This window comes from Rhinopithecus roxellana, chromosome 5 (genome assembly GCF_007565055.1).
Source record: "Rhinopithecus roxellana isolate Shanxi Qingling chromosome 5, ASM756505v1, whole genome shotgun sequence".
Lineage (NCBI taxonomy): Eukaryota > Metazoa > Chordata > Mammalia > Primates > Cercopithecidae > Rhinopithecus > Rhinopithecus roxellana.
In genome coordinates this window covers 6,181,745-6,206,183 of record NC_044553.1, presented here as the reverse complement: position 1 = coordinate 6,206,183, position 24,439 = coordinate 6,181,745, and the positions used below count along the sequence as shown (strand labels likewise).

The 24,439-nt window shown below is 39.4% G+C and overlaps 1 protein-coding gene across 3 annotated transcripts in view; it reads left to right on the top strand.

Annotated features, from left to right (window-relative positions):
- Positions 1–24,439, top strand: part of NEMF (nuclear export mediator factor) — a 69,001-nt gene that overhangs the window by 36,907 nt on the left and 7,655 nt on the right. For all 3 annotated transcript variants that reach the window (XM_010389488.2, XM_010389490.2, XM_030929938.1), the window contains 10 exons: positions 294–397; positions 1,104–1,166; positions 9,603–9,715; positions 12,498–12,555; positions 13,061–13,119; positions 13,211–13,331; positions 14,794–15,073; positions 15,793–15,835; positions 15,960–16,009; positions 19,530–19,683. In XM_010389488.2, coding sequence (XP_010387790.1) covers positions 294–397; positions 1,104–1,166; positions 9,603–9,715; positions 12,498–12,555; positions 13,061–13,119; positions 13,211–13,331; positions 14,794–15,073; positions 15,793–15,835; positions 15,960–16,009; positions 19,530–19,683 — 1,045 coding nt within the window. The remainder of the gene's footprint in view (positions 1–293; positions 398–1,103; positions 1,167–9,602; positions 9,716–12,497; positions 12,556–13,060; positions 13,120–13,210; positions 13,332–14,793; positions 15,074–15,792; positions 15,836–15,959; positions 16,010–19,529; positions 19,684–24,439) is intronic.

The following is a 24,439-nucleotide window of genomic DNA, read 5'->3' as shown; positions in this document are numbered from 1 at the left end:
TAATTTATTGTTAGAAGTTATTGAGTTTAAGAAGGCTATATGGAGTAAGAAGGTAACTTTTCTAAATATAGAATTTAATTTCTTTTTTCTAAGACTGTCTTAAGAATATCCTAGGGCAATTTGTATTATAGGTTTTTAGTCAAATTCAGCTTGATGCCTTAAAAAAAATTAAACCATCAACTTGTCTTAAACTACACAGGCAGGATAGCTTCCTGTTGTGTTTCGTTTGCAAAAAGGGTATGAATTCAGGCAGCTATAAAGAAAAGTTAACTTTTTTTCTTTCATCTCGGTAGGTTTGAGAAATTTCTATGGTTCATTAGCTCAGAGAACTATCTAATTATAGGTGGACGAGATCAGCAACAGAATGAAATAATTGTGAAAAGATACCTGACACCAGGTAGGTAAGATTAAAATTCGGAAGAATTTTCTCTTAAATGATTGGATCAGTTATCTCAATATTAGGCATTGATTTTCTTGTTATACTCTTTTGTTTGATAGATTTAACTAGTAGAAAGATTTGATGCATGATGCTTCATGGTTTGTTGAGTATGTGTTTTGATGCTTTTAGTTTTTAAGTGAATATTTCTAAAATGATATTGCTGAGCTAATCTGTAGTGTTGGACTTTCAATACTCTATTACATTAGAGTATTGAATAACTTTCAGTCTTCAGAGTCATTGTAGGTCAAATTTTTAAAAGGTTACTGTTGCGGTGTTAAAGTTTGCAATCATTTTTCACACTTAGAGTTAGGACTTGGCCGGGTGTGGTGGCTCACGCCTGTAATCTCAGCCACTTTGGGAGGCTGAGGCAGGTGGATCACCTGAGGTCAGGAGTTCAAGAACAGCCTGGCCAACATGGTGAAACCCTGTCTCCACTAAAAATACCAAAAAAATTAGCTGGGCATGGTAGTGTGTGCCTGTAATCCCAGCTACTTGGGAGGCTGAGGTGGGAGAATTGCCTGAACCTCAGGGGCGGAAGTTGCAGTGAGCCGAAATCACACCACTGCACTCCAGCCTGGGCGACAGAGTGAGACTCCATCTGAAAAAAAAAAAAAGAGAGAGAATTAGAACTTAAAGTGTCATTTTTTTTTTGTCTGTATTTAAGGAGACATTTATGTACACGCTGATCTTCATGGAGCTACTAGCTGTGTAATTAAGAATCCAACAGGTAATATATTTCTTTCTATTCAGAATTCTTATTCCTTTCTTTAAAATATTTTTAGTGTGAGACAAAAATTTAAGAGAGCCAGATGTGATGGCTCATGGCTGTAATCCCAGCACTTTGGGAGGCTGAAGTGTGAGGATTGTTTGAGGCCAGGAGTTTGAGACCAAACTGGGCAAGACAGTGAAACCTCACCTCTAGAATAATTTTTAAAAATCTGGGTGCAGTGGCATGCACCTGTGGTCCCAGGTACAGAAAGTTGAGGTGGGAGGATCAGCTTGGGTGAGAGAATGAGACTTCATCTCTAAAACACAGACACACACATACACACGCACACACACACACACGTAATAAAAAAAGATACAGTGATAAAAGGATCAGTCTATCAAGAAGATATAACAGTTATATGTGCTGCTAATAACAGAGCCCTAGAATACATGAAGCAGACCTGACAGAATTGAAGGGAGAAAGAGATAGTTCTGCAATAATAATTGAGGACTTTAATACCCAACTTTCAGTCATAGAATAACTGGACGCAGAATCAGCAAGGAAATGGAAGACTTGAACAACACTATAAACTAAATCTAACAGACACCTCTAGAATACTCTACCTAACAACAGCACAATACAGGCTGAGTAGCCTATCTGAAATGCTTGGGACCAGAAGTGTTTTTATATTTTGAAGTATTTGCATTATACTTACCAGTTTAGCATCCCAAATCCAAAAATCAGAGATTCAAAATGCTCCAAAACATTTCTAGCAAACACCAGTGGGCATTTTCTTTAGTCGTCATGCTGCACTCAGAAAGTTTTAGATTTTGAAGCATTTTGGATTTTCAGATTTGGGGTGCTCACCCTGTATTCTTAGGTGCACATGAAATCTTCTCTGGGGTAGACCATAGGATAGTCTCTAAAACAGGCCTTGGCCGAATGTGGTGGCTCACGCCTGTAATCCCAGCACTTTGGGAGGCTGAGGCAGGCAGATTATGAAGTCAGGAGGTTGAGACCAACCTGGCTAACATGGTGAAACTCAATCTCTACTAAAAATACAAAAAATAAGCTAGGTGTGGTGGCACACGCCTGTAGTCCCAGCTACTCAGGAGGCTGAGGCAGGAGAATCGCTTGAACCCAGGAGGCAGAGATTGCAGTGAGCTGAGACAGCACCATTGCACTCCAGCCTGGGTGACAGGGTGAGACTCCCATCTCAAAAAAAGAAACAAAAACAAGCCTCAATACATTTAAAACTCTTGAAATTAGACAAAGTAAGAAACCAGTAGTAGAAGAAAATGTTTTAAATTCATAAGTATGTGGAAATTAAATACCACAGTTACAAATAAGCAATGGAACAAAGAGGAAATCACAAAATATGCCACAAAACACTTTGAGATGAATGAAATGAAAATACTGTATATCAAAACTTATGAGATGCAAGAAGAGCAGCCCTTAGGGGGTAATTTATAGCTGTAAACGCCTATATTTAAAAAGAGGAAATTTCTATCTCAAATCAGTAACCTAACTTTGTACTTTATTTATTTATTTATTTATTTATTTTTTTGAGATGGAGTCTTGCTCTGTCGCCCAGGCTGGAGTGCAGTGGCCGGATCTCAGCTCACTGCAAGCTCCACTTCCCGGGCTCACACCATTCTCCTGCCTCAGCCTCCCGAGTAGCTGGGACTACAGGCGCCTGCCACCTCGCCCGGCTAGTTTTTTGTAGTTTTTAGTAGAGACAGGGTTTCACCGTGTTAGCCAGGATGGTCTTGATCTCCTGACCTCGTGATCCGCCCGTCTCGGCCTCCCAAAGTGCTGGGATTACAGGCTTGAGCCACCGCATCCGGCCACTTTGCACTTTAAGAACTAGAAAAACAACCCAAAGCAAGGAGAAGGAAGAAAATAGTAAATATTAGAGTAGAAATGAATAAAACAGAGAATAGGAAAAAAATAGAGAAAATGAACAAAATCCAAGTTGGTTCTTTGAAAAGGTAAACAAAATTGATAAACCCTTGGCTAGACTAACCAAGAAAATAGAGGACTCAAATCCCTAAAATCAGGAATGAAATAGGGAACATTACTACTGACTTTACAGATATTGAAAGGATTATAAGGCAATACCATGAACAATTATATGCCAGCAGATTATGTAACCTAGATGAAATGGACAAATTCCTACAAAGATATAAATGCTAAAACTGACTCAAGAAGAAATAGAGAATTGAAATAAACCTGTAAGTACAGAGATTGGATTAATAATAAAGAAAAATATTTTAAAAATACTCATCAAAGAAAACCCTAGGTCAGATGACTTTACTGGTGAATTATAAAGAAGGTTGAATGCCAGTTCTTCACAAACTCTTCCAAATATGGGATCAATGGGAACACTTCCTAACTCATTCTACAAGGCCAGTATTACAAAAACCAAAGATAACACAAGAAAACTACAGACTAATACCAGTTATAAATATAGACAAAAATATTTGACAAAATATTAGCAAACTGAATCTGGCAGCATATTAAAGTGACTATATACCATGACAAAGTATGATTTATCTCAGGAATGAAAGGTTGGTTCAGTATATGGAAATTAGTGTAATACAGTCTACTAATAAAGGACAAATAAAACATAGATTATCTCAACTTATGAAGAAAAACCATTGGACAAAATTCAACATTTGTTTGTGATAAAAACACTCAGCAAACTAGGAATAGAAGGGATATTCCTCAACTTGGTAAACAAGCACTTATGAAAAACCCACAGCTAACAATCATACTTACTGCTGAAAGATTGGGTACTTTCCTCCTCCCATCAGTAATAAGACAGATATGTTTGTTTCTTGCCCTTTCTATTTAACATTATACTGATGGTTCTATATAGGTCATTAGGCAATAAAAAGAAATAAAATCCAAATTAGGCAAAAGTAAAACTATGTTTACAGTTGATATGATCTCACACATTTAAAAAACCTAAAGAATCCACCAGAAATTATCATAGCTAATAAGCAAGTTCAGCAATGTCCAGGATATGAGATCAATAAACAAAAATCACTTGTATTTCTATACACTACCAATTAACAATCTGAAAAGGAAATTAATAAAACAAGTCAATTTATAATAGCATTAAAATAATAAAATACTTAGGAATCAATTTACCAAAAGACAACACTTACAAATAATAAACTATAAAATTATTTTAAGGAATTAAAGAGCTAAATTGGACATCTCATGTGCTTGTATTGGAAGTCTTAATATTGTTGTGATAGCAGTACTCCCCAGTAATCTATGGATTCAGTGTAATCCTTCAAAATTGCAGCTGCTTTTTTTGTTTGTTTGTTTTGAGACAGGGTCTCCTTCTGTCACCCAGGCTGTAATAAAGTGGTGTGATTGGTGCCCTGCAGCCTTGACCTTCCAGGTTCAAGCGATCCTCCCATCTCAGCCTCCTGAGTAGTTGGGACTATAGACACATGCCACTGTGCCCAACTAATTTTTGTGTTTTTTGTAGAGATGAAGTTTTGCCATGTTGCCCAGACTGCTCTCGAGCTCCTGAGCTCAAGCAATCCACCCACTTTGACCTCCTCAAGTACTGGGATTACAGGCATGAGCCACTGCCCCTGGCCCAGCATTTTTTTTGTTTTTTTTTAAGAGATGGAGAAGCTGATTCTAAAATTCATATGGTAATGCAGGGGGACTCAGATTAGCCAAAGCAGTATTGAAAATGAAGAGCAAATTTTGAAGGACTCGTATTTCCTGATTTTAAAGCTTTCTACAGAGTAACAGTAAGCAGGACACTGTGGTACTGGCATGAAGATGGACAAATAGATCAAGGGATAGAATTGAGATTCCAGAAATAAACCTGTAGTTTATGGTCAGTTAATTTTCAGCAGTGGTGCCAAGACCAATGGGGATAGAATTTCCTGTTTCTTTTTTCTTTCTTTCTTTCTTTTTTTTTTTAATTTATTTTTTGTTTTTGGTTTTTTGAGATGGAGTCTTGCAGTGTCGCCCAGGCTGGAGTGCAGTGGTGTGATCTCGGCTCACTGCAAGCTCTGCCTCCCAGGTTCACACCATTCTCCTGCCTCAGCCTCCTGAGTAGCTGGGACTACAGGTGCCCGCCACGACGCCGGGCTAATTTTTTGTATTGTTATTAGAGATGGGGTTTCACCGTGTTAGCTAGGATGGTCTTGATCTCTTGATCTTCTGATCCGCCTGCCTCGGCCTCCCAAAGTGCTGGGATTACAGGCATGAACAACTGCGCCCAGCCTCCTGGCCTCTTTTTTTAAATAGACAATTTTTTCGCCCAGTTTTAGGTTCACAACAAAATTGAGCAGAATGTATAGAGATTTCCCACATAACCCCTGCTGCATACATGCGTAACCTCCCCTATTATCAATATCCCCCACCAGAACGGTACATTTGTTACAACTAATGAATCTACACTGACACATCATTATGACCCAGAGTCCACAGTTTGTATTAGGATTCACTCTTTTTTTTTTTTTTGAGATGGAGTCTTGCTTGTTGCCCAGCTGGAGTGCAGTGGCGTAATCTTGGCTCACTGCAACCTTGCCTCCCGGGTTCAAGCAATTCTGCTGCCTCAGCCTCCAAAGTAGCTGGAATTACAGGCACGTGCCACCACACCTGGCTAGTTTTTGTATTTTTAAAAGAAACAGGGTTTCACTGTGTTGGCCAAGCTGGTCTTGAACTCCTGACCTCAAGTGATCTGCCCACCTCAGCCTCCCAAAGTGCTGGGATTACAGGCATGAGTCACCAAGCCCAGCCAGGGTTCACTCTTGATGATGTGTAGTCTTCGAGTTTGGACAAATGTATAAAACATGTATCTGCCATTATAGTATCATACAGATTTAGTTTGGCTGTGCTCAAAAAATCCTCTGTGCCCTGCCTGTTCATTCCTCCCTTCCCCCAACCCCTGACAACCACTGATCTTTAAAGGCTGGCTTCTTCACTTAGTAGTGTGCTTTTACCTTTCCTCCATGTCTCTTCATGGCTTGATAGCTCATTTCTTTTTATCCCTAATAATGTTCAGTTGTCTGGATGAACCACAGTTTATCCATTAATCTACTGAATTTGGTTGCTTCCAAGTTTTGGCAATATGAATAAAGCTACTTTAAACATCTGCATAGGTTTTTGTATGAATATAAATTTTCAGTTCATTTTGGTAAATACAGAACATCAAGATTGTTGAATCACATGGTAAGAGTATTTTTAGTTTTCTTTCTGAGACGGAGTCTCACTCTGTCGCCCAGGCTGGAGTGCAGTGGTGCAATCTCGGCTCACTGCAAGCTCTGCCTCCTGGTTTCATGCCATTCTCCTGCCTCAGCCTTCTGAGTAGCTGGGACTACAGGCGCCCGCCACCAGGCTGGCTAATTTTTTGTATTTTTAGTAGAGACGGGGTTTCACTGTGTTAACCAGGATGCTCTCGATCTCCTTACCTCGTGATCCACCCGTCTCGGCCTCCCAAAATGCTGGGATTACACACATGAGCCACCACACCCAGCCATATTTTTAGTTTTGTAAGAAACCACCAGACTGTCTTCTAAAGTGGCTGTATCCTTTTACATCACCACCAGCAATGGGAGTTCCTGTTGTTCCACTGCCACCAGAATTTAGCGTTGTCAGTGCTTTGGATTTTGGCCATTATCATTGATGCATAGTGTATTTCAGTGTTGTTGTAATTTGCATTTCCTTGATGACTTATTAGATATTCATATGTATATCTTTGATGCAGTGTCTGTTAAAAGTGGCCTATTTTTTAATTGGGCTATTCATGTTTTTACTGTTGAGTTCTAAGAGTTTTTTGTATATTTTAGATAACAATCTTTCATCTGCTATGTCTTTTGCAAATATTTTCTGCCAGTCTGTGGCTTAACTTTTTAACAGTAGTTAAATAGATATCGACATGCAAAAGATTGAGGATAGACCTGTTCATCACACTATTTATAAAAATTAACTTAAAACGCATCCAAGACCTAAACTTAAAAGCCAGAAGTATAAAGCTGCTAGAAGAAAACAACGCATAAATTTTCATGATCTTGTATCATGTAGTAATTTCTTAGATATGATACCAGAATCATAAGTAATCAAACAAAAAACAGATAAGTTAGACATGAAATTAAAAACCTTATTTCAGCCCGGACACAGTGGCTCACGCCTGTAATCCCAGCACTTTGGAAGGCCGAGGCAGGTGGAACACCTGAGGTCAAGAGTTCAAGACCAGCCTGGCCAACATGGTGAAACCCTGTCTCAACTAAAAAATATGAAAAATTAGCCTGGTATGGTGGCAGGCATCTGTAATCCAAGCTACTTGGGAGGCTGAGGCAGGAGAATCGCTTGAACCCAGGAGGCGGAGATTGCAGTGAGCTGAGATGGCATCATTGCATTCCAGCCTGGGCAATGAGCGAAATTCCGTCTCAAAAAATACAACAAATAAATAAAACCTTAATCCAAAGAACATTATCAAGAAAGTTAAACGACAACCCACAGAATAAGAGAACATATTTGCAAATCATTTATCTGATGAGACTAGTATCCAAATAATTCTTAAGTTTCAACAATAGAAAGGGAAGTAACCCAGCTGAAAAATGAGCAAGAGATTTGTATGGATATTTCTGCAAAGATACGTGAATGGCCAACCATCACATGAAACAATTCTCAGTATCATCAGTCATTAGGAAAATTTAAATCAAATCACAAGATACCAGTCAGGCGCTGTGGCTCATGCATGTAATCCCAGCACTTTGGGAGGCAGAGGCAGGTGGATCACTTGAGGTCAGGAGTTTGATACCAGCCTGGCCAGTATAGTGAAACCCCATCTCTAGTTAAAAAAAAAAAAAAAAAAAAAATAAAAATATATATATATATATATATATAAATTAGCCGGGCGTAGTGACACACACCTGTAATCCCAGCTACTCAGGAGGCTGAGGCAGGAGAATCGCTTGAACCCAGGTGGCAGAGGTTGCAGTGAGCAGCGATCACGCCAGTGCACTCCAGCCAGGGCGAAAAGAGCATGACTCCATCTCAAAAACACAAGATACCACTTTATACCCACTAACACGTGTTGGTGATGATGCTGGCAAAAACAGTAACATGTGTTGGTGATGATGGTGGAGAAAATAGAATACTGCTGGTGGGAATGGACAGTGATACAGCTGCTGTGGGAAATGGTTTGGCAGTTGCAAAAAATGTAAAACATAATTGACCCTGCAATTCCTCTCTTAGGTATATACCCAAGATAAGCAAAGGTATGTGTCCATACAAAACTTGTTTGCAGATATTGATAGCAGCATTATTTATAATAGCCAAGAAATGGAAACAATCCATATGTCATTCAATTAATGAATAAACAAAATGTGATATATCCATATAATGGAATATTATTCAGACTTACAAAGAACAGAAGTACTTATATGCGCTTTTAACATGGAATGACCTTGAAAAACATTAAGCTAAGTGAAAGAAGCCAAACCTAAAATGCTATGTATGATTACATTTGTATAAAATGTCCAAATTAGGCAAAACCATAGAGACAGAAAATAGATTAGTAATTGCCAGGGACTGGGTACAGAGGAGAAAATGGGGAGTGGCTGCTAATGAATACAGGGTTTCTTTTCTGGGATGATGAAAATGTTCTGGAATTAAATAGTGTTGATGGTCATGGTCACACAGCATTATGAATATACAAAAAGCCATTGAATTGTACACTTTAAAGGGGTGAATTTTATGGCAGGTGAATTATACCCCAATTTAAAAATATTTGAAATCTAACCATAAGGGAATTATTCATATATGCTCTTCGTGTTCATGATTCCGCCAATCTGTTTTAATTTTGGAAGTCTTCAAACTTTAAATGGATTTCTCTAAATTATCTTTTCTGGAGTGAAGTTAGAATTATTGATGTGAGAGGATATTTCTTCTCTGACATGTTTTATTTACATAGGTCATTTAAAAGCTTGCTCTGTAAATAGCAATATTAAAAATACATTTTTAGTAACTTTTTATAATGGTGAAGTAAAAATGTATTAGTATTTAAGATATATGATTGACCGGCCGGATGCGGTGGCTTACGCCTGTAATCCTAGCATTCTGGAAGGCTGAGGTGGGTGGATCATGAGGTCAGGAGTTCAAGACCAGCCTGGCCAAGATGGTGAAACCCCGTCTCTACTAAAGATACAAACATTTAGTGAGGAATGGTGGCGGGCACCTGTAATCGCAGCTACTCAGGAGGCTGAGGCAGAGAATTGCTTGAACCCAGGAGGTGGAGGTTGCAGTGAGCTGAGATTGTGCCACTGCACTCCAGCCTGAGTGACAGAGCGAGACTCTGTCTCAAAAAAAAAAAAGATACGTGATTGACCCTGTCATGCAGCATGTAATTTTCATCTTTCTCTGGAGAAAGTCCATACTTTGGTGTTGAAACATTATGCGTTGTTATTCCAGGAGAACCCATCCCCCCACGGACCTTGACTGAAGCTGGCACAATGGCACTTTGCTACAGTGCTGCTTGGGATGCACGAGTTATCACTAGTGCTTGGTGGGTGTACCATCATCAGGTAATAAGGGCTCTTGTCCTTTTTCTTAACTTACTAAGAGCTACTGTGTGCCAAATTTTGAGTATAGAAGTAAATAAAGCAGACAAGGCTCTAATAGAGCTAACTTTTTTGATAGAGGAAAATATGTACATAATGTCAGGTAATAAGTGCCATAAAATATGTATTTTTTAAAGCATGAAAGGGGTAGAGAGTGATAGGGGATACCATTTTGGATGAAGTATTGGGGGAACCTTTCTAGGAAGGTAGGATTTGAGCAGAGAGGTAAATGAAGAGAGAGTGATCCATGCAGTTATACAGGATAAAGAGTATTCCAGTTATTATCGATTATTATTGGCATACTGACCTAAAAGGCCTTTCTCTTGTTCATCTTTGTTGGAATATTCTGAATTCTCTTGGGCCCTTCCAGAAAAGTAGGCATATCCTCTTTGTTTTTGTTTTTTTAATTCATTTGTTTTTAGTAATTGCCCTTCTTTGTGGTTAATGATGTTGTTGGGGTTTTTTTTTGCATTTATTTTTTTTTCTTTGTAGAGATGGGGTTTCATCATGTTGGCCAGGCTGATCTCCAACTCCTGACCTCAAGTGATCCTTTTGCCTCAGCCTCCCAAAGTGCTGGGATTACAGGTGTGAGCTATGGTGCCTGGCCAGCACTGTTTAGTTTGGTGATACTTCATTCCATATTTGACCTCACATTGCTATTGATTTCTTATCATACTTTTGAGAATTATAATTGATAATGATGTACTTTTATAAGTTCCTAAAGCTGTACAGTAGGATGAAAAGAGTTCAGTTTCATTATACTCCCTTAGATTTAAGTTTCATTTTTGTATCTTTTTTATATTTATTATATGCTGTGCTATGATATTGTCATTATAGGGGGATTATAAATTGCTACCTCAGTGCTGTTATAAAAGTGGTTTTAATTCTTTTATTAAGAAATTTTTTAGAATGAAATTTAGTGTGTTTTTAATCCCTTGCTGGTTTTTTGTGTTTGTTTGTTTTGAGATGGAGTCTTGCTCTGTTGCCCAGGCTCGAGTGCAGTGGTGCAATTTCAGCTCACTGCAGCCTCCGCCTCCTGAGTTCAAGCGATTCTCCTGCCTCTTCCTCCTGTGTAGCTGGGACTACAGAAGTGTGCCACCACACCTGGCTACTTTTTCTATTTTTGTAGAGATGAGGTTTGGCCATATTGGCCAGGCCAGGTCTCAAACTCCTGGCCTCAAGTGAACTCCTTCTTCCGCCTCCCAAAGTGCTGGGATTATAGATGTGAGCTAGCACACTTGGCCCCTTGCTATTTTAATAACTATGACTAATAAAGATACTCTGAAGATTTGGGGGTTTCAAAGATTTATAATTTTTTTTTTTTTTTTTTTTTGAGATGGAGTGTTGCTCTGTCACCCAGGCTAGAATGCGGTGGTGCGATCTCGGTTCACTGCAACCTCTGCCTCCTGGGTTCAAGCAGTTCTCTGCCTCAGCCTCCTGAGTAACTGGGATTATAGGTACCCGCCACCACGCCTGGCTAATTTTTGTGTTTTTAATAGGGACAGGGTTTCACTGTCTTAGCCAGGCTGGTCTTGAACTCCTGACCTCATGATCCACCCACCTTGGCTTCCCAGAGTACTGGGATTGCAGGCATGAGCTACCACGCCTGGCCCCAAAATTTTTTTAAATTATGGGATAAGTTTACTCACTTTCTGTTTGCCAAAATAGGATATATTTTTAAAAATCTCCTATAATCTTTATTTCATATAGTGAAAGGTTACTTTTGCCTTTATTTCATATAGTGAAAGGTTACTTTTGCCTCATGCCTGTAATCCCAGCACTTTGGGAGGCCAAGGTGGGCAGATCATGAAGTCAGGAGTTCGAGGCCAGCCTGGCCAGTATAGTGAAACCCCACCTCTACTAAAAAAATACAAAAATTAGCCGGGCGTGGTGGTGCACGCCTGTAGTCCCAGCTACTTGGGAGGCTGAGGCAGGAGAATCGCTGGAACCCGGGAGGCTGAGATTACAGTGAGCCAAGATTGGGCCACTGCACTCCAGGCTGGGTGACAGTGCGAGACTCCGTCTCAAAAAAAAGAGAAAAAAAAACTTTATTATCAAAAACAGTATCTTAGACAAGGATTTTATTTAATAAATAGAGCTTTATTTTAATAAACATAGCTTTATGATAAGCTCATTGACCTATCTTTAGTTTTCTCATTACATCTCATGCTGGAAGAGATGAGTGGACCAGTTCTGCTGTCGTCCATGGCATTTGAAAATTATTGCCGGGTATGGTGGCTCACGCCTGTAATCCTAGCACTTTGGGAGGCTGAGGCAGGTGGATCACGAGGTTAGGAGTTCAAGACCAGCCTGGCCAACATAGTGAAAGCCCGTCTCTACTAAAAATACACAAATCAGCCGGGCATGGTGGCGAGTGCCTGTAGTCCCAGCTACTCAGGAGGCTGAGGCAGGAGAATCGCTTGAACCCAGGAGGTAGAGGTTGCAGTGAGCTGAGATTGTGCCACTGCACTTCAGCTTGGGCAACAGAGTGAGACTTCGTCTCAAAAAAAAAAAAAAAAAGAAAATGATTGATGTAGTGGATTCTTTGTTTTTTCTTTGTACTTTGAGAGGCTTATCTGTCATGAAAGGTATCTTTCCCTTCAGTATTGAGAATTTATATGAAATTACAAACTTTTCAGGAGACAGTGTGGCTTACTTGACTCTGACTTTACTTTCTCCTCAAGTGGAAAAAGAAAACCGGAGTATTTTTTAAAATAAGAATATAATGTATTATTGTGTTCTTCAGGTATCTAAAACAGCACCAACTGGAGAATATTTGACAACAGGAAGCTTCATGATAAGAGGTAATGTCTTGACAGGAAAAATATCCCTAGACTTGTCAATAGATTATGAAGACAGGTTTTAGGACAGATTACAGATACTCTTAGAACAGAAACTAATTACTCGGATTTCTTATATAAAGTCTGCTATGAAGTAAAGAAATTTTTGCCTTGGTGGGACAAGTTTAGTGTTTGTCATATCTTCATGTATATTTTTTTTGAGGGCAGTGCACTTTCGCGTAGTTTAGTTATAAGGATAAGAAAGTATAGCCTGAACTTGTTTCTGAAAATAGAATATTCAGGGTCTGACTGACCCAGAATATCAGAGCAAGCGTGTATTTTTTTTTCTTCTTAATAAGTGTTCCTATACATACTGCCCAGTTCTATAAATGGGAAATGTTATTCATGACATAGTAAAAGACAAAATGGATATGACCCTTCGTGTCATCTGACTAATTTTTTTTTGTTTTGTAAGCAAAAAGTAGAGAAACCTGATTTTTAAAGCATTAATGTACGTTATCTTTTGTAGGAAAAAAGAATTTTCTTCCTCCCTCGTATCTAATGATGGGGTTTAGCTTCCTTTTTAAGGTACTCTTCAGCTTCTTGGTTATTTATTTTTTTCCTGATTTTCATTAGTCTTGTTTAAAGCTCCGTCACTGAAAAATAACTATTTCTTTAGGTAGATGAGTCTTGTGTTTGGAGACATCGGGGTGAACGAAAAGTCAGAGTACAGGATGAAGACATGGAGACACTGGCAAGTTGCACAGGCGAACTCATATCAGAAGAAATGGAACAATTAGGTAGTTTATAGATTTTAAGAAATTAGTTTTTGTGATGTTTTTTGTTACCAAGTTCTGCTTCTAAATCCTTAGAAGATCATGTCTCTTTTGGGATAATCTAAGTATCTTAAAAAAACCCAAACTACTTGCTGTAAGTTTTACTGAATTTTGTTTTTGGAAATGCTAAATATACTTATTCTAGTGAATTTAAAAGTATTTATCAGGCCGGGCGTTGTGGCTCGTGCCTGTAATCTCAGCACTTTTGGGAGTCCGAGGCAGGTGGATTGCTTGAGCTCAGGAGTTTGAGACCAGCTCCTGGGCTGGGGCAACCCAGGGACGAGCCTGGGCAACATGGCAAAACCTCGTCTCTACCAAAAAAATCAGCGCCTCTAGTCCCAGCTACTGAAGAGGCTGAGGTGGGAGGCTTGCTTGAACCTGGGAGGCAAAATATTTGTTTCAAGTAGAGAGTAATTATAGTTGCTAGAATAAATTTACCTGCCTACCTAAAGGAACTACGGAAAATATTCCCACTAAACTATTTTGTAGTTATTCTCTCTGCTAAGGTCATTCTTTTTACAGGTAATATTGCATTGTTTCATTTACTATTACTGTTGTGCTGTAAGATTCTGTTGATTGAAGCTCACCATTTCCCTGGGACTGTATAAAGTGCCTTATTTACATTCTTTTTTTTTTTTGCCCCCGAGACGGAGTTTCAGTCTGTTGCCAGACTAGAGTGTAGTGGCGCGATATCGGCTCACTGCAACCTCTGCTGCCCAGGTTCAAGCAATTCTTCTGCCTCAGCCTCCTGAGTAGCTGGGATTACAGGCACCTGCCACCACGCCTGGCTAATTTTTGTATTTTTAGTAGACGGGGTTTCACCATCTTTGCCAGGCTGGTCTTGAACTCCTGACCTCGTGATCTACCCACCTCGGCCTCCCAAAGTGCTGGGATTACAGGCGTGAGCCACTGCACCTGGCCTATTTACATTATTTTCTATTCTTGTAACCATCCTTGTCAGATGAGTGGTGGCATGTCATTTTGCAAGTGAGACCGTAGACCCTATTACTACTATTAGTTCCTTTGCAGAAGAATGAGCACCTGTTATGTGTGTTATATAATATGTATTTAAGTTTTATGTGCAAATTATAATAAAAGCAGCAAAAGTTATACAACTAATTTTGCTGTCTTGCTTTTTGGAAATACCCAACTAAGGCAAAGGTGTGGTTTTCATTGTTGAAAGGGTAGCAATGTCCAAGAAATTTATTGTGGTAAAGGATCTTGGAGATCATTTAGTTCAACCTATTCATGATACAGGTTATTCTTTTGTCTAAGAGTACCCGTTGGGAACGATCTGGCATTTTTCTGGTGATTTTTTGGAGAAATATGGGAGAAACAGTCAGTGGAATATTTTTATGGCGTTTTCAGGAAATGACCTGGCTTGGTTGGTAGTCCCACACTGACTTTCCTTATGGTAATTCTACAGATGGAGGTGATACTAGCAGTGATGAGGATAAAGAGGAACATGAAACTCCTCCTGTAGAAGTAGAACTCATGACTCAGGTTAACCAAGAGGATATCACTGTTCAGAGTGGTAGAGATGAACTGAATGAGGAGCTCATTCAGGAAGAAAGCTCTGAAGATGAAGGAGAATATGAAGAGGTTAGAAAAGATCAGGATCCTGTTGGTGAAATGAAGGATGAAGGGGAAGAGACATTAAATTATCCTGATACTACCATTGACTTGTCCCACCTTCAACCCCAAAGGTAATTAAAAAATAAAATTTTACATATTATTGTGTAAGCTGAGAATGATGATGAGGTAATCCTTACCAAGATAATACCAAGATTGACATCAGTACTTTTACCCTCGATTGGTTTACTGCTTTTTCACCATTTGATTGGGTCTCTCTGCAAAGAAATTCCCAGGACCAGGGTAGAAAAATACAGTGCATTTAGAGTGGCCAAACTAGATCCAAAGAGAAACAACTAAATGGTTATAAATGCTAAAAACATAACAAAGGCAATTCCATCAAAAAATGTGTTTTAGTCTACATAATGTTTTACACATCATCCGGTCTGTTAGTTATAAATGCACAATTAACGATGTAATTCAGAACAGTCTAGGAGTCAGACAGACCAGTATTGGGTCTTAGGGTGTGTCCTTGGTAAAGTTACTTTGTGCTTAAGCTTCAGTGTCCTTCTTGGTGAAAACAGAATGGTATCCCTTTCATGGGGATTTATGCATGTATACCATCTGGCAGTGCCTGACACACAGTAAGTTTTCAATACACGTCACCTATTTTAAAATGTATATGGAAGTGTGGAGAGAGGAGCAATTTGGTTGTATGCTTTTCTCACTTTACCAAATCTGAAAATCTGTTGGATTGCCAGTACTTAAGAGTATGGTGTGGGAACATCTGGGGGCTTTGTAAATGAGTGTCTTTTACAGGCTGGTAGAGACTCCCTTCTGTTTATTTTCATAGGTCCCTCCAGAAATTGGCTTCAAAAGAGGAATCTTCTAATTCTGTAAGCTATTTTCAGTTTTATGAAGAACATCCTATTCTCAAGGAATCATTTTCTACTTTTTAATACTTTTCAAAAAAATTAATAATAGTGATGTTTGCATTTGCCTGTTTTTTTGTTTTAATAGAGTGACAGTAAATCACAGAGCCGGAGACATTTGTCAGCCAAGGAAAGAAGGTAAACACATCTGTGTCATCTAACTAAAAAGCATGATTTTCTTTTTTTTTTTAATTGATAGCTCAGCTACCACAGATTACTTAGCTGTTTAAAGACTTCCTTCATTAAATTGACCAAGATTTAGCAGAAATTTTTCATTGTTAATATTAAGCTCTAATACATTTTTCTGTTTAAGGGCCCTAATCTGTCACTGTAATCAATGAAATAGACCTAGTAGAGTAAGTCCTCACTTAACATTTTCTTTTCTTTTTTTTTGTTTTTTTTTTTTGTGACAGGGTCTCGCTTTGTTGCCCAGGCTTGAGTGCTAAGGTGCAGTTGTGGCTCACTACAGCCTCAAACTCCCAGGCAGTCTCCTGCTTCAGCCTCCCAAGTAGCTATAGTGGCGCATGCCACTACAAAAATGTTTGTATTTTTTGTAGAGATGGGGTTTCATCGTGTTGCCCAGGCTGGTCTTGAACTCCTGGGCTCAAGTGATCCTCCCACCTTGGCTGCCCAAAGTGCTGGGATTATAGGTATGAACCATTGATGCCCGGCCTTCACTTAACATTTTCTTTTTTTTTTTTTTGAGATGGAGTCTCACTCCGTCGCCCAGGCTGGAGTGCAGTGGCGCGATTTCAGCTCACTGCAAGCCCCATCTCCCGGGTTCATGCCATTCTCCTGCCTCAGCCTCCCAAGTTGCTGGGACTACAGGTACCCGCCACCATGCCCGGCTAATTTTTTGTATTTTTAGTAGAGATGGGGTTTCACCGTGTTAGCCAGGATGGTCTCGATCTTCTGACCTCATGATCCAACCGCCTCAGCCTCCCAAAGTGCTGGAATTACAGGCATGAGCCACCACGCCCAGCCCACTTAACATTTTCAATAGGTTCTTGGAAACTTGGACTTAAGAGAAACAATGTGTAATGAAACCAATTTTGCCATGGGCTAATTGATATAAACAGGAGTTAAGTTCCTCTGGCATATTTTTGGTCACAAAACCATCACAAAACTTCTAAATAAAGACTGAAAACACTTCTAATATTAAACATTAAAATAAATATAAACTGTACATATATTTAAGAAAGATTAATGAAAGCAAGCAGGATAATTATTTACCCAATTTTTGGTAAATCAATGAGTGATGGTAGTTGTGGTAGTGGGTTAAATCAAGGACTATTTGCAAAGTGAAAATTGTAGAGTAACTCCTACTACCATGAGGTTCGAAAACAAAAATATGGCACGTTCTTTAAGCACTTTCATACTACATTGTTTATTGTTGTACATTAGTATGACTATAGTTTATGAATTTTTGACAATCATTTATATTAAGTCATTCATTCATTCATTCATTCATTTTTCAACCGCTTATTCCAGTTAAGGGTCATTGGTGGCAAGAGCCTATCCTGGCAAATCAGGGCAACAGGCCAGAACCATCCCAGAACAGGATGTTGTTCCATTGCAGGGCACTCATTCATGCTGGGATAATTTAGACACGCCAGTTAACCTAACATGCGCATTTTGGGATGTGAGAGAAAACCTGAGTACATGGTGAAAACCCACATAGACATGGGGAGAACATGTAGACTCTGCACAGATGGTGGCCATGGCCAGGAATCAATTTTGTTTTTTGTTCTCATCAAAGTTATAACAATGATGTTGAATTAAATTATGTTATTTGAGGACTTGCTCTAATAAGACAGCTTTTACTACATAAATATGTATAATAATGATTTCAGTGTATTACATAGACTAGTTCTAGGGTAATATTGTCAGGAATAAATAGGAATACCTGAAATTAGGAAAGTTTTACATAAGACAGAAGACTTGATTTTTGATTTTTTTTTTTTTTTTGAGACGGAGTCTCGCTCTGTGGCCCAGGCTGGAGTGCAGTGGCTTGATCTTGGCTCACTGCAAGCTCCGCCTCCCAGGTTCACACTATTCTCCTGCCTCAGCCTTCCGAGTAGCTGGGACTACAGGTGCCCGCCACCACGCCTGGCTAATTTTGTTTTTGTATTTTTAGTAGAGATGGGGTTTCACCGTGTTAGCCAGGATGGTCTCGATCTTCTGACCTCATGATCTGCCCGCCTCGGCCTCCCAAAGTGCTGGATTACAGACGTGAGCCACCATGCCAGGCCAATTTTTTTTTTTTTTTTTTTATTAGCAGGTCTCAGGAAGCAAGTAGAAGCAAGGACAAGGGCAGAAGGGAAGGAAACGACTACTGTAGGGTGAGAAAGACTAAGACAACTAAAGCATTCCAGGAAGAGGCCCTAAATCGGAATGGACAGTAAAGCCTTTTCATTTGAGAAGGATAATCATTAAACAATTACAGAGAATTCTGAGCATATAGCACTGTGCTAGATACTTACTGAGTATACAAAGAGGTAAAGTATAAAGCTCATGCCTTAAAGAGGCTTTTGAGTCCTGGATTCAGGAAGTAGTCATAAATATGTAAATAGTATCTGAAAGTGATAAAGTAGTTCAAGAGTAAGGGATTGCTATGAGTTCAGATGTTTGGGGAAATAACATCAGAAGTATACCTTGAAAGATATGTTAGCGGTTAAGTAAATGAAAGAGGGAGACTCCAAGGAGAGTTAGCATTAACAAAGGGGAGTGCTTCTTTGGGGTAATATGCATAGTGCTTTGGGGAAATGATAAATAGACTCAGTGGGAAGGAAGAGAAAGTTTGTTTATTAAATGGTAGATGATATGATTGGAGAAGTAAATTTGAACTAAAAATGGAGTACTTAAAAGCTAAGGATTTTGGACTGTACCCTTTAAAGTGATATGAAGAGAATGTGACATAGGCAAATGATTAAGGAAGATTAAAACAGAACTTAACGGCCGGATGTGGTGGCTCATGCCTGTAATCCCAGCACTTTGGGAGGCTGAGGCGAATAGATCACCTGAGGTCAGGAGTTCAAGACCAGCCTGACCAACATGGTGAAACCCTATATCTACTAAAAATACAAAGTTAACTGGGCGTGGTGGCACAAACTCTGTCTTAAAAAAAAAATTCAGAAGATACGGACTCTGGAGGAAGTCTGAGTGGGATGTAATGAGCACCTGAACTAAGACGCCGGCATTGGGAACAGAAAGAATACCACAGTAATAAAATTTATCCTTCCTTCTTAACCTGTGTATTTTTTAATCCATTTAGTCAACCAACCAGTCAACAAATGTTTTATTAAATGCCTAAGACCTCCCAATGCTATGTTGATAGAAAGAGTACAAATCCCAGTGCCTGGCCATTAAGGTGTTCAGGGGCTAAATGTGCCTAGTGAGTAAGGATGAGTCAGGGGTGACAATATGTTGAGCTTGGATGATGGAAAGAAAGATAAATCCATGAGAGTTGAAAAATTTTCATCTTTTTCCTACGTGATGATTTTGAGCATCTTTGTATTTTCTAACTTGGTGATTAACAAGTGAAGCAGAAGCCACGACCATTTATATACTGTATATGTGCCCTTTCCCATGGAACTTTTTTAGGGCACTAAGAATTGAAATTCTAAGAATGAGATGTTTCCATGTCTTTTTTATTCAGGGAAATGAAAAAGAAAAAGCTTCCAAGTGACTCAGGAGATGTAGAAGTGATAGAGGGAAAGGATAAAGAAAAAGAAAGTACTGTACACATTGAAACTCATCAGAACACAAGCAAAAATGTTGCGGCTGTACAGCCAATGAAACGAGGACAAAAGGTAAACTTCAGGATGATCTATATGGTTCACAGTTAAGTTGTGAGGTTCCTTTTTAATTTTTTAAAGTTGAAGTGAAATAGAAAATGTAGGCCAAAAAATAATCCTTTGTGATTTCCTTTGACTAAAAATTAGTTGAGTAGATACAGCATTTGGGAAACATAGAGATCACTACTAGAAGTTATTTAGACTTTCAAGATCATCTGCACAGAAGCTTTCATTTTATCTGGAAGAGTAATAGGAGACTATGGTTTGCCAAAGTCGCCCAGCTAGTTAAGTAGCAGAGCTGATATTTATTGAGAATTTACCTCAGTAATTTTTCGATTTTGGTTAGAGTTCTTAGATATTTTGCTAAAGGTGGATGATGAAGAAAGAAGTACTTGTGATAGAACATACTCTTTCCACACCGCCCCCGCCAGCTCCCCCGAGATAGAGTCTTGCTCTGTCTCCCACGCTGGAATGCAGTGGTGCAGTCAGGGCTCACTGCAGTAGCCTTAACTTCTAGGCTCAAGTGATCCTCCCATCTCAGTCTTCCAAGTAGTTGGGACCACACAGGTGCATGCCACCATACTCAGCTAATTCTTTTTATTTTTTGTAGCGATGGGGTCTAACTATATTGTCCAGGCTGGTCTCAAACTCCCAGGCTCAAGTGATCTTCCTGCCTCACCCTCCCAAGGTACTTGGAACTAGAGGTGTGTTAGCCACCATGTCTGGTTACAATATAATATACTCTTCAAAATGCTATAGCAGCCAGGTGCAGTGGCTCATGCCTGTAATCTCAGCACTTTGGGAGGCCAAGGCAGGTGGATCACTTGAGGCCAGGAGTTCAAGACCAGCCTCTCTAACATGGTGAACCCCATCTCTACTAAATATACAAAAATTAGCCAGGCATGGTGGTACATGCCTATAGTCGCAGCTACTCGAGAGGCTGAGGCAGAAGAATTGCTTGAACCTAGGGGCGGAGGTTGCAGTGAGCCAAGATCACGCCACTGCACTCCAGCCTGGGTGACATGGCGAGACTCTGTCTCAAAAAAAAAAAAAATGCTGTAGTAGTATAAAAGTGAGGGGATTATGGACTAATTTATCATTGTACCTCTTTTAAAATTTAAATTTCTTTGCAATCTTTTTTTTTTTTTTTTTTTTTTTTTTTTTTTTAAGAGGGCCTTGCTGTGTTGCCCAGGTTGGAGTGTAGTGGCTGTTTACAGGCATGTTTGTAGCATACTACAGCTTTGAACTCATGGGCTCATGCACTCCTCCTACCTCAGCCTACCAAGTAGCTGGGACCACAAGTGCATGCCACCACACTAGGCTATAATCTTTATAAATATGTTTTGTGATCTTTCCTTCATAGAGGTCAGATTTTCCTATGCTTTTTTCCAGTGAGCTGCAAATAAATGGACATGTGCATAAGGAAGGGAAGACTCAACATAATAAAAATATAAATTCTCCTCATATATAATTTCAACATGACTTTAATCAGAGTTGAGATTTTAATGCTTGATAAAATAATTCTAAATTTATTTTAAAAGGAGTAAATACTTGAGAATAGCTAAGAAAATGAGGGATTTCCCTATGAGGTAGTAAAATATTTAATGCTAGAATTTTTACAACAGCATGTTATTAACATAGGAATAGCTAGACAGAAAAAGTGAGACAGAATAAAATCTAGACACAGGACCACTACCTGATATTTAGCATTTTAGTATGTGATAAAATAATATTGCAGATCATTTGAGAAGATATGAAATATTCAGAATGATGGCTAACCATATGAAAACGGTACCACAGTGCATTGCAGGTGGAGAAAGTAAAGAACCACCAATAAAATTAAAAAACAAATGGCAAATCTGAAAAAAAAAAAAAGTGATGAAAGAAATGCTGTGTAAACCTGGGGAATTTTTTTTATTCATCATTTTAATAGATACTACATAGTCAGTCGTTCAGTAAATGTTTGAGTGTACAACATGGGAATTCCAGTCAAACGTCTTAACAGTGCTTCTGCCCTTTGACTCAGCAATTCCTCTTTTAGGAATTTATCCTAAAAAAAAAATGATGGGTATGCACTGGGGACGTTGAAGTTTATATTTGTAATAGCACAAAAACTGCAATTAATCTTAAGTGTACAACAATATGAAATAATAAATGATGCATTTTTACAATGAAGTATTCTGCAGATAGGTTAAGTTTTAAGGCAAATCCTGATAGAATTTTTATTAAAATACATTAAATTTTTAGATTATTTTCTGAGGAATTGTCATTTTAACCACTTTGAGTCTTCCTATGGAAAACCATAATTGTGCAATTATAAAACTATAATTGAGCAATCTGCCCGCCTCAGCTTCCCAAAGTGTTGGGATTACAGACGTGAGCCACTGCGCCCTACCTGTTTTTAAATCTTTCATTTCCTAGTTGTTATTTGCTGGTACATGGGAAGACACCATTCATGTTGATCTAGTAATGGGCAATCTTATAGAGCACTTACTAATTTTAATACTTCGTCTGTAGGCAGTCATATCGTCTACAAATTATGGCTTTTCTTCTAGTCTTAGTATCTTTTTATTTTCCCCGTGTTTTTTGCAGTGACTGAAAAGCAAAAGTATTGTGTTTCATAGAAGTAGTAATTGTGTATATCTTTGTTAATTCCATTAAAGGAACTAAGATTTTATCATTGTGGGATGTTTCCTTTGGTTGTTGGAAGACACCTTTTTGAAAGTTTTTTTTAATAATGATGAGCTAAATGTCTCTGAATGGTTTTTTCTGTATCTGTTGCATTCTTTTTGCTTGTTTTGTTGTTTTTGAGACAGGGTCTCACTCTGTCGCCCAGGCTAGAATGCAGTGGTATGGTTATGGCTCACTGCATCCTCAACCTTCTGGGCCCAAACCATCTTTCTACCTCAGCTTCCCAAACAGCTGGGACCACAGGTGTGTGCCACCATGCCTGGCTAATTTTTATTTTTATTATTTTTAGAGACAGGGTCTATACCCAGGCTGGTTTCTAACTCCTAGGTTCAAGTTATCCTCCTGCTTGGTCTCCGAAAGTGCTAAAGTTACAGGCATGAGCCACCATGCCCAGCCTATTGCATTATTTTCTCTGTCTATGGTATATTACTTGAGCAAAATCTATTAATTGGCCTCTAATTTCTCATACTGTCTCTGCCTGGTTTTTGTGTTTACACATTATATCAGTTTCATAAAGTAAGTTTAGGAGCTCTTCCTCTTTTTCTGCTCTCTAGAACTTTGTATAAAATGGAGATTGTGGCCGAGCACGGTGGCTCATACCTGTAATCCCAGCACTTTGGGAGGCTGAGGCGGTTGGGTCACCTGAGGTCAGGAGTTTGAGACTAGCCTGGCCAACATGGTGAAACCCCGTCTGTATTAAAAATACACAAATTAGCCGGGTGTGGTGGGACCTATAGGTCCCAGCTTCTTGGAGGCTGAGGCAGGAGAATTGCTTGAGCCTGGGAGGCAGTGGTTGCCGTGAGCCGAGGTCATGCACTACACTCTAGCCTGGGTGACAGAGCAAGACTCTGTCACAAAATGGAGATTGTTCCTTGAAATTGGATAGCATTTGCTGATAAAACTAGACCTAATGTTTTGGGTTTTGTGAGGAGATTTTTTTTTTTTTTTTAGACTGAGTCTTGCTTTGTTGCCCAGGCCAGGATGTAGTGTTGCAATCTTGGCTCACTGCAGCCTTGACCCCCTGGGCTCAAGCAGTTCTCCCACCTCAACTTCCCTAGTAGCTGGGACCACAGGTGTGTGCCACCATGCCCGGCTATTGTGAGGAGGTTTTTAAGAACTATTTTCAGTTTCTTTAATAATTTTAGTCAGGTTTTCTGGGATGTTTTTTTGAAGTTGGTTTTCCGAAGTTGTATTTTCTAAGAAACTCTGTTGTCATTAGGTTTTCCATTTCTCAGTCCAGTTTATTGGTAACAATATTTTTTCTCAATTTTTTTGAGGTACAGTGTACATAATAGTAAAATGCACAAATCTTTGGCTCAGTGAATTTTTTTTTTTTTTTTTTGAGACAGAGTCTCGTTCTGTTGCCTAGGCTGGAGTGCAATGGCCTGATCTCGACTCACTGCAACCTCCACCTCCCGGGTTCAAGCAATTTTCCTGCCTCAGCCTCCCAAGTAGCTGGGACAACAGGCGTGCGCCACTATGCCTGGCTACTTTTTGTATTTTTAGTAGAGACAGAGTTTCACCATGTTGGCCAGGATGGTCTTCATCTCTTGACCTCGTGATCCGCCTGCCTTGGCCTCCCAAAGGGCTGGGATTACAGGCATGAGCTACCGTGTCCGGCCTCAGTGAATTTTTGTAAGCACACACATCTGTGAAACCACCACTCAGATGCAGATACTTTACTTGGAATGTTTCCAGCATCCCAGAAGGCTCATGCTTGTTTGCCAGTTTCTTTTTTTTTTTTTTTTGAGACAGGGTCTTGCTATGTTGCTAGGCTGGAGTACAGTGGTGGTGTGATCTCAGCTCACTGGATCCTCCTCCTCCTGGGTTCAAGCGATTCTTCTGCTTCAGCCTCCTGAGTAGCTGGAACTATAGGCACACACCACCACACCCAGCTAATTTTTGTATTTTTAGTAGAGACGGGGTTTCACTTATGTTGGCCAGGATGGTCTCGCTCCTGACCTTGTGATCCACCCACTTCGGCCTCCCAAAGTGCTGGGCTTACAGGTGTGAGCCACTGCACCCAGCTGGAAGGCTCATGCTTGCCACTTTCTAAGAATATCCCCACATGACTTTTTGT